Below are 10,991 nucleotides of genomic sequence, written 5' to 3' on the forward strand. Positions count from 1 at the left end.
TTCCTTTCCTTCCCTTCCTTTTCCCAGCCGCGGCGCGTACCTCGGCGCTGTGCGGACGGGGGCGGGATGGCCCCGTCGCAGCTGTGCCCGGGGCCGCACTTGTAGCTGCGGCCGCCCCATGGAAGCCCCGCGGCGCCCGGCCCGGCAGCGGGGCTCCGCCGTTCTCACCGCCCCGGAGGGCACCTCCCGCCGCGCCGCTGCCGCGTGAGCTCCGCGGGGTTCTCTCCGGGAAAGGTAACGGCGGCGGGGCTCCTCCCCGCGTGCGGGAGCGGCTGCGGGATCGCTTCCCCGGAGCGGCGTCTCCTTCCCCTCCGAGCAGCGCTCGGTGCGTGCGTGTGCGCGTGTGTGTGCGCGGCGAAGGGGAGGGGGCTCTCTCTGCGCGCAAGGGGTGGGCGAGAGCCGTGCGATGGGAGCGGGCGCCCGTGTGCAGAGGGATCCTCTCCCCGTGTGCGTGCGGGGGACCGCGGTGTCGGGGCAGGGCTCGGCGGGGCGGTTGCTGCATGCGGCGGAGCCCGCGGGGGTACCGCAGCGCCGGGCTTCTCCTCGTTTCGCGTTTCGGCACCCGGCGCGGCCAGGGGGGCTCACCCGGGCGGGCTCCCGGCTGCCCCCGGCGCTCGGTGCGTGCGCGGAGCTGCCGGAGAGGAGAGACCTCGCGGGGAGAACGGCGGAGCGGAGCGGGGCCACGGGGAGCCCGGCCGCCGAGGTAGGGAAGGTGCCGAGCTCGCCGCGGAGCGCCGCCGGGAGCATCGCCGGGGGCGGGCAGCAGCCCCGCTGGGCGTGAGTGCGGGCGGGGACGGGGCCGCGGAAGGGCTGCGTTTGTGTCGGCGTTTTAATAGCTCTGAATTATTCCGTAGGTCTTGTTATTACTACTGTTATTTTAAGGGGGGGGGGGGGGCAAAGCCGAGGCGGCAGTGCTTCCTGCCGGACCTTCTCCACTCGTCTGTTCCCGGAGCCCCGGGCCAGCGGCACCGCGCAGCACTGTTCGCTCGCTTCCCTTCCCTTCCGGCGGAGGGGCTGGGGCCGGGCGGCCAGGATAAGCGGTGGAGGTGCGGATGGGCTGGGGGAACGGGATCTGTGCCGTGTGAATGCGCTGCGGGCTGGACTTTGCAAAGGTGCGGGGAGAGGGTGGGAGAAGCGCGGCAGTACCTTGTTGCGAAGGGCTGGAAGGGATGTGGGCTGCATCGCCGCGCTGTGCCCGTTCCCAGCCGGAGTGTGCGCGGTGTGTGAGCGCCCGCGTCCCTCCTGCGTTCCCCCGCCGGGAGGCAGAGGGCGACGGGGCGCCCGCGATGGAGGGGATCCGGCAGCAGCTGAGCCGGCTCCGGCCATCGTGTTGCGGCAAAACATTGCGGTAGTGCCTGCACTCCTGGCCGGGCTCGCGACCCGCCGGCAGCGCCGCGCAGTGCCCCCGCTCGGCACCGGCCGGGCCCCGGGGCAGAGGAAGAGGAGGGGACCCGAGCGTGGGCGAGGCAGGGATACGGAGAGGAGGATGGAGCGGAGGGGTGCGGGAGTGGGGCTGCCAGCGGGCCGGGAACCTGCGGGAATTAACAGCGGCTGCTCCGCACCTTCTGCTCCCCGTGGTCCCTCTCCGGGGCCTCCTTGACCCCTTCAGCCATCCCTTTCCCGCTCCCTTCTTTGCTCCCTTCGTTTTCCCCCTCCTTCTTGTCCTTCTGTCTTCCCTTCCTTGCTCCCTTGTCCCTCCTCTGCCCTCCCCTCCAGGTTCCCCAGCGCATCCTCCCCTCCCTGGGGCTCCGATTCCCCTTCCTCCCGCTGACTCCTGCTTTTTCTACTTCCATCCTGGTTCCCTCCTTTCAACTCGGTGGCTTCCCACAGTGGGAAGTGAGAGGGACAGCAAGTTGGGCAGTGGGGAAGAAGGTGGGGGGAGCAGTGCATCGATTATCGGCTGATTTGTTGAAGGGAGTGGGGGAACTCGCTTCTGAAATGCTCTGGCTCCAGTTCTGTGTGAAAAATGGCAGCTCAGCTGGACAGGCTGTATGTGAAGGCTTCTTGAAAGCCACCTCTGTATTAGTGCAGGATGAGACCAAATTACATAACGTTTTGCACGAGGGAAAAAAAAAAAGAAAAAAGTTCTTAGGTTTCAGTAGTGTCAGACTGGTGAACTGCGACTTACACCCTGCAAATCAGAGTATTGTTATTCCGGGGGATGGGGCTGTACGCCTGTGCATGCTTCTTCCATACCTGTGTGCTTCCATTGGTCCCCCACAGCTGATCTTCTCATTTTCTGGATAGTTCATTGTATTTCTGTGATCAATTTGCTACTTATCTATTCAAACAAGGTATGATGAGCAACAGAAGCAGGGTGTGTGCATGCCTATGTATCCCTTGGGTGAATTTCACCATTGTAGTGATGATAGTCTGTATGGGTCGATGCTGTAGATACCTACACTGAGTACTGGCGTTGCTTTTTGTGCCTGCATCTTCATCTTTTCTCTGTTGTGCTTTCCCAACTCAGATGTTGGGGTGTGCGTAACATCAGCATTTGTGTTTAATATCCCTGAAATGCATGGCAACATATGAGCAGTGCAGGATTGAGGAGAGTATATATGCATAAAATTGGAATCTCCTTTGGTTATTTCACTTTGTTATGCATGTTTGTCATGTACGGCAGATAGAAATATTTGACAGACCTTACAGTTTTTTGTGTTTATCTACAGCAATTTACATTCTGTATTTGAAATTCTAGCTCCTGTATATTTGCTTGTTAAAATCTTTCATGTTGTTTTCAATTCAGTGCTGGTAGTTTATCTATAATCCTCGGCAGGTACAGTAGCTTGGTGGAATACAATTTTTAACCCAAATGACTTTTTGGAACAATGGCAACTGAAAAACGTTTTCTTTTTTCTTTCCTTCTTTCTTCTTTAGATACTTTATCTTTGTTCAGGAGCCTAAGGTTGCTTGCTGATCACAAGAAGATGTTTCTGTGGCTCTTTCTGGTTCTGTCATCTCCAGTTTCTTCTACAACTGCAGATGCTGATATATCTGTGGAAATTTGCAATGTTTGCTCCTGTGTGTCGGTTGAGAATGTACTCTATGTCAACTGTGAGAAGGTTGCAGTCTACAGACCAAATCAGCTTAAGCCACCATGGTCTAATTTTTACCACCTCAACTTTCAAAACAACCTGCTAATTATTCTGTATCCAAATACCTTTCTTAACTTTACACACGCAGTGTCCCTGCAATTGGGTAATAATAAGCTGCAGAACATTGAGGGAGGGGCCTTTTTGGGTCTTAGTGCATTAAAACAGTTGCACTTGAACAACAATGAATTAAAGATTCTCCGAGCTGACACTTTCCTAGGCATAGAGAACTTGGAGTATCTCCAAGCTGACTACAATTTAATCAAGTTTATCGAACGGGGAGCCTTCAATAAGCTTCACAAGCTGAAAGTCCTGATCCTTAATGACAATCTGATTTCATTCCTTCCTGATAATATTTTTCGATTTGCTTCTCTAACCCATCTGGATATACGAGGGAATCGAATACAGAAGCTTCCATACATTGGAGTTCTGGAACACATTGGGCGAATTGTTGAATTGCAGCTGGAAGACAACCCCTGGAATTGTACTTGTGATTTGTTGCCTTTGAAAGCATGGCTGGAGAACATGCCCTATAATATCTATATTGGAGAAGCTATCTGTGAAACACCCAGTGACTTGTACGGAAGGCTGCTGAAAGAAACCAACAAGCAAGAGCTGTGCTCCATGGGGACAGGGAGTGATTTTGATGTACGCATTCTCCCTCCCTCGCAGCTGGAGCCCGGTTACAGCACTCCAAATGGTCACACTACTCAAATGTCAGTGCACAGATTAGTCACAAAGCCACCGAAGACTACAAATCCTTCGAAGATCTCGGGGATAGTAGCAGGCAAAGCACTGTCTAATCGCAATCTCAGTCAAATTGTATCTTATCAGACCAGGGTGCCTCCTTTAACTCCTTGCCCTGTTCCCTGTGTTTGCAAAACACATCCTTCTGACTTGGGATTAAGTGTAAACTGCCAAGAAAGAAATATAGAGTCAATGGCTGAACTCCTACCAAAACCGTTGAATGCCAAGAAATTGCACGTAAATGGCAATTATATCAAGGATGTGGACACTACAGATTTCATTGAATTTGAGGGGCTGGATTTACTCCATTTAGGCAGCAATCGGATTTCGGCAATCAGAGGAGAAGTTTTCCGCAACCTTACAAATTTACGGAGATTGTATCTCAATGGCAATCAGATAGAGCGCCTGAGCCCAGAAATGTTTGCTGGCCTCCACAACCTGCAATATCTGTATTTGGAATACAATGTTATCAAAGAAATCTTAGCAGGCACCTTTGACTTGATGCCAAACTTGCAGTTGCTCTATCTGAACAACAACCTTCTACGAAGCTTGCCAGCATACATTTTTGCCGGGGCACCGCTTGCCAGGCTGAATCTGAGGAACAATCATTTCATGTATTTACCTGTAAGTGGCGTTCTTGATCAGCTAAAATCCCTTACACAAATTGATTTGGAAGGTAATCCATGGGACTGCACTTGTGATTTAGTTGCTTTGAAACTGTGGCTTGAGAAATTAAATGAAGGTATTGTGGTGAAGGAGTTAAAGTGTGAAACACCTGTACAGTTTGCTAACATTGAACTTAAGTCTCTGAAAAATGAGATCCTCTGTCCTAAACTTTTAAACAAGCCATCTGCTCTGTTCACTAGTCCTGTGCCTGCTGTCTCTTTTACAACACCACTGGGACCTGTCAGGAGTCCTCCTGGTGGCCCGGTTCCGTTGTCCATCCTAATCTTAAGCATATTAGTTGTGCTTATTTTAACAGTGTTTGTTGCTTTTTGTCTTCTTGTTTTTGTGCTTCGGCGCAACAAGAAACCAACTGTAAAGCATGAAGGGATTGGAAATCAAGAATGCAGTACTATGCAACTGCAGCTAAGAAAGCACGATCACAAGTCAAACAAAAAAGATGGATTAGGCGCAGAGGCCTTCATTCCTCAAACCATTGAGCAGATGAGCAAAAGTCATACCTGTGGCATAAAGGAGTCTGAAACGGGCTTCACGTTTGCTGATCCACCAGGGCAAAAAGTCATTCTGAGAAATATGAATGACAAGGAGAAGGATTTGTTGCATGTGGATTCCAGAAAAAGACTTAGCACAATCGATGAACTGGATGAGTTATTCCCTGGGAGGGATTCCAATGTATTTATTCAAAATTTTCTCGAAAGTAAAAAAGAATACAACAGCATAGGGGTCAGTGGCTTTGAAATACGTTACCCAGAGAAACAACAAGACAAAAAAAACAAGAAATCTCTAATAGGTGGTAATCATAGTAAAATTGTAGTAGAACAAAGGAAAAGTGAATATTTTGAACTAAAAGCTAAACTTCAAGGTTCACCTGACTACCTACAAGTCCTTGAAGAACAAACAGCTTTGAATAAAATATAGGTCATGCAATCTAATTGCCTACAGAGGACATTTATTTAATGATGAAAGTGCCTTTTGTTGACTTCTAACTTCCAAATACTATATTATATTGGTAGGCATAGAGGCAGGTGTATCCGAGGGTGTCTGATTAACCGTAGCTGCATATGATTTGTCAATTAGAGGAGAATTTCCTTAGTAGATTTTACTACATAAAGCTCATGCCCTGTGGAATCCTGTAGGGATATTGCAAACTCTATTGCCAAAGGGATGCTTTATACACGTTACACTGAATTTAACCTCAAGAGGCATATATGTTTTGTACCTTAAATGCAAAACCATCGTCTCCTTGTGATTTGTTAGAGCAAACACAAGAAACTTGGTACTGGTGTTCATACCTCAGCTGGGTCCTTCATCCTGCACGTGGATTTAAGTTGGTGGAACTGGAGTAATCCTTTTGTGGTGTTGTAATGGCACTGTTTAAAGATTATCTGAAAAGTAACAAGCATGCAAAGAGAGAACATTCGATAGTATGTGTAAATTGGTTACATTTATGGCCTGCATCTTGAAACCACTGGAATTATAATGTTAAATTGTGCAAATATTTGTTTAAAATATACCATGAATTACATACCTGCGAAATAAATTTGACCACTTGCAGCATACATGTCTATACATAACATTAAAAAAGAGAAAAGGAAAGAAAACAGTTCAACTTGACTTCTGCGGTCTTTGTGGCATCTGAAGAAAATATTTGATGTTTATGCAGAACCTGTTGTAAGACTCATCTCCGATTAAATCTAGAGTTCCTTCTCAGTTACGTGAAAAACCTGCAACCCTAACGGGTTGTCCGAAATTGTCAAAGTGCTTACTGTGTGAGCGTAGCAGAAATTATTTTTGTAATATAATTCATATTTATGAAATACTTTGTATACTAAATAGGAAAATATGTACTCCTTAATATGTATTTAATATGCCTGACTTGTTTTCCTGATCGCAATGCATTAATCATTCGATATAAATAAAAACAGAACAATATACCAAACTGAAACCGGGGGATGTAATGTGTAGAGTTATCCGGAATTAAGTGATCAGGTATCATAATAATAAAATTGTTCTGTAATATTCTTGTGAAATTAGCATATTATCTTATTTCAGATTTGTTACCAATGGTGCATTTTGAAATAGACTCATTAGTTTTTTAGTATTGTGTCTCAGGCAATTATTTTGCCACCAGTTGTCTTGCTTTTCAGGGTTTTACAGCTTAATCTGAGTAGTTTTCACTACATGTATTTAGAGGAATTCATGATAAAAGTAATGTTTTCATTGTATATGCATACATTTTCTGTTCTTACCTGTCTGGCTTCTGTTAGTTGAAAAAAAAATCGGGAGAGTAAACAATATAGCAAATCACTTCTATTTAAAAACACGGTGTAAAATAAATATAGTGGTCTCAGCTCAGAGTATTGTGTATCTCGTATCTAGAGAGTAAAACTTGCTTTTGTGAAAGCTGAATGTGAATAGCTAGGAAAAAGTATTCAGGAGAATGGAAAATCCCCACTTATCTCAATAGTAGATGGTACCTTGAGATAAGAACTGAGATATATTGCTAAAGCATCATACAGAAAATCTGCACTGTGAGATTAACAAAAGTTCCTTGACTTGAACAGGAATTTTTCCATTCACTTCAAAGAGCTTTGGATTAGACCCTCTATCTCCTTTGCTTCCAGAACTCTTTTTTTTTTTTTTTTAATCCTCATCCACGTGTTATAATCAATACATAAATCAATCAAGATTACAAGAATGTAAATAGTAGTGTTTGTCATGAATGTGATACGAGCAAATATTGCAGCAAGACCCAACAGTACCACTGTGGAAAAGGCAGTGTCAGCTCTTTCTGTTGTAAACCGCTAATTTCAGGGCTTTATGGCACTGCTGTAAAATTTTTATTCCAGACTGATACTTGGCAAACAGCCTGCAGTATATTTTTACAAAGATTCCAAAAAAAAAAAAAAAAAAAAAAAGGAAGAAAAACACCCACCCTACTTCTTTATTCCAGGGAAAGCAAAACAAAAAGACATTCTTCTACTTTCAGGCATTCGTTTCTGCTCTTGAAACTTAGAAAGAGGGTTATTTTATTATTTTATCCATAGTATGAAGTATATAAATGACTGCAGATAATAAAGTGATAACAGATTAATGAATGGCTGGATTTCTTTCAAAAAGCTGCTGCTATCCATGCACAATAATTTACTTCTTTCAAGCTGTCACAGGGATTTTCAGGAGATGGATACTATGCACATATGCATTTCTGGCATAAAAAGTTCTTAGTCGCCCAGTAACACGATACATGGCCAACACTTGAAGGAGAACATTTGAGCTCATTGTGTTGAGAGCCTGTGGATTAAGGTGTTGGTAAAGATGCATTGGCATGAGAGACCATAATGGCTCCATCAGCAGGCTGAGGATAACGGATCCTGGGACTGCTCTGCGCAGGGCTACGTGCCTTGGAGGATGCGTCAGTGTTCACAGGGATTTGCCAAAGCATGGGGCTTCTGACATGGTTCAGGGTATTGTCAGATGCTGTTGTGTCCTGTACCTTTCTGTTGAAGTTAGGTGTTAAAAATATGAAAAGTAGCAAATTTGCTAATACTCCTAAATGATGTAAACCTGATATATTTACGGTGAGCATGGCTCTGAGTTAGAAGAACACTTAACAAATTCCTAAGCTAAATCAACTGAGTTAATGTTCTCCCTCTCTCTCTTTCTCTCTGTCTCTCTCTTTTTTTTTCTTCCTATGGTCTTCTGTTAACTAAGACAGAAAGAACTGAGCCATTGTGCTGTACCATTACATTGGGTCAGATTTTCCTACTTGCTGAGGTCCCAGTCTGGTAAAGCCTTTAAACTTAAATCACGTATGGAGTTACTATTCTTGAGCTAATAATGTAGCACCTGCCCAAGAGTGGGGCTTAGGTGGAATTTTGTTGTAGACTTCCAAGAGAGCAGGCATAGAAGCTTTGTGTATAATGCGTAGATCTCCGCTGTCTAACTACAAGCTGGTGGTTGCTCTTTGCCGTCAAGTTGTCTGTTGACCATTCTGGGATTATGCAGCTGAATGTGGGCTCACCAGCATAAAGATTGCACGGTCTGGACCTTCCTGCAGAAATTGTCCCTGGATGTTTTACATTTGTGGTGCAGTACGTAGGCATAATGCTGCGAGTAAAGAATGCAGAAGTTGGCAAAACACTATATTTCTATGACACTGTTACTTTGAATGACAACCTTAATATCAGTTTATTTCCTCCATGTTTTGAAACAGTGTATGCGTCTGTACAGCGGTTTTAGTGTAACATCCATTCAAACCTACAGTGAGTTGTTCTGGGAAAGTGGCTCTTCAGATGTGGCTTAACAGATGTTTGTCATATCGGTTTGAGTGGCCATGATTGTAAAATGGCTGTTAAGACCCATAGGCATAAACGAAATCGGTGATGGTGTTAACATAACCTGTTGTGTTCACTGTATTATAAAGAAGTTTACATTTTAAAATGAAATCAATAAAGTGTAATCATTTCCTTGAAAAAAAAAATGGTGCAATTTTATCAGAAAGCAACTACTATGGTACAAGAGTGCAAGGCTGATTTGTGAGTTATATTTTGCATTTAGTGTTCAAGATTGACAGTGATATAGAAGCCTAGGATAACAACATCTGTTTAAAAATGATTTTTATTTGAGAAAAGCCATAATGACATTATAAATTATAAAAGGCATGGCCTAGTGAAAAATGTTAACAAATGTGTCAGAATCAACAAGACCCATCCAGAACTTGATGGTAGTGTAATGTCTATTATATCTTTTGCATGATTTGTATATTGATATTGTATGAAATGAACACGGTGAGGGTTTTTTGTTTTGTTTTGTTTCTGTTGTTGTTGGGTTTTTTTGTTTGCTTGTTTTGTGGGTTGATTTCTTTATTGGTTGCATCCAAAGAGTTGGGTAGGAAATATGAAAAGAATGTATTTATAATCACTCTATTTTCAAATAAAATAAAGAAAACGAAACATATTGGTTTTACCCTGCTTCAATCATTATTATCCTAAAGTAGTTTATAATATAAAAAGTTACTTATAAAGTCTAATCCAATGTGAAACAGAAAACTGTGGGTTATGACTTCTGCTTGCCTTCAGCAGCATTTACTAAGCAACATTAGCCAGCATTTACTAAGAATTTTTATGAAATATTAATAAAATTGGTACCATTGTATTTCTGAAACTAGACTTTGTTATGTGCCTGTAACAAAAACATTTGTATATTGGAGAAAGAGAATCTATCATGTAGTTAAACATACGTTTTGTAGCTACTTTGGACCATTTATTATTTTTTTCTGTTGTCTTGACAAAATCCTGGTTGCTTTTGTAGTACGTGTAGTCCCTCAGAAATCAGTCGTTTTCTTTGCATTAGTAACATGAGTAGTATTTAATTTGTGTTTGGGTTCTGAGATCTTCAACACGAAATGCTCAGAGGGACAATCTCATCATCCTTTGATTCTGCTCCCTTCTCATTAATCATTTTGAATAAAAGAAAGAAAATGAATTTATCTTTAGTTCCTTACCTATAAGGAAAAAAAGTATCAATCCATATAGCATTTAATTTTTTTTTTTTTTAAATGAAATTTGAAAAGCCATCTTCAGGCATTTTAACTTCCAAATTTTACACAGATTTTGTAGTAAAAATGTTTAACAAAGGTTAATACAAAACTTAGTGGGAGGGGAGAATATGTTTCTAACTAAACTTCATTCATTCTTATGATTCTGATTGGTGTTGTGTTGAAAAATAATAGTAGGAATGTTAATACTCAGGGACAAACTCCTCTCAGAAATGCACTGTGTAAACATATATTAGTATGTAAGCATGCAAATGGAAATCAGACTAACTCAGCAATCTTCAGTGGAATTAAATCAGCCTTACTCTGGTGAACACTAAAGCAGAAATTTACCGTATTATGTGAGGAGCTGATCCTTCTGTCAGTGAAATATAAAATAAGCTATACTGTTGTTGTTTTTTACTTGAAAGAAAATACAGTCTTACTTTTTAATCATTAGTGTGTGTGATAGAGATGTTCTTAATTTCAGATAACAGTGGGACAGAATATAGAATAGGTGCAGTCCTGTGCCCATTTGATGGCAGAGGAACTCTATTGATTCAAGAGGTGTGGGCATTCTGTTGTTGTAGTGTGGATACAAAACTATTAAAATGTGCTATTTTAATACACAGACTTGGAATACAGAGTAAATAAAATAAATACGCTATCATCTTAATAATGCAAGTTATCTGCTAATACAAGTTATTCCCTATAGTGGAATGCTCCCTGCTCCTCTCAGTCATTAAATAGTATCTGCTTGGAAGTATCTGTACTTTACTTTTCACTTTATTCATGGTCATTAGTAATACTTGATATAATTCTTTAATTTCCTGAAAACAGGACATTCTGAGCAGACTGTTACTCCTAAAATACCAATAATTAGTCCCAGGCTGATGCTCTACTATACTGATTTTTCTTTGTCTTGCTATGAA

At 43.1% G+C, this 10,991-nt stretch overlaps 1 protein-coding gene across 2 annotated transcripts; it reads left to right on the top strand.

The window, feature by feature from the left end:
- Positions 10 to 7,368, top strand: SLITRK4 (SLIT and NTRK like family member 4). Of its 2 annotated transcripts, none has more exons than XM_021406572.1 (2): positions 10 to 234; positions 2,881 to 7,368. In XM_021406572.1, exon 2 carries the CDS (start codon positions 2,931 to 2,933, stop codon positions 5,442 to 5,444), a length of 2,514 nt encoding a protein of 837 aa, XP_021262247.1. In that variant the 5' UTR covers positions 10 to 234; positions 2,881 to 2,930; the 3' UTR covers positions 5,445 to 7,368. The 2 variants fall into 2 exon arrangements, with proteins under 2 accessions (XP_021262247.1, XP_021262245.1); XM_021406570.1 differs by lacking the exon at positions 10 to 234 and adding an exon at positions 245 to 325.

This window comes from Numida meleagris, chromosome 8 (assembly GCF_002078875.1).
Source record: "Numida meleagris isolate 19003 breed g44 Domestic line chromosome 8, NumMel1.0, whole genome shotgun sequence".
In the NCBI taxonomy this organism is placed as follows: domain Eukaryota; kingdom Metazoa; phylum Chordata; class Aves; order Galliformes; family Numididae; genus Numida; species Numida meleagris.

What these genes read in the sequence shown, in the direction of transcription:
- SLITRK4 (XM_021406572.1), top strand. Translation starts at nt 2,931, where the DNA reads ATGTTTCTGTGGCTCTTTCTGGTTCTGTCATCTCCAGTTTCTTCTACA.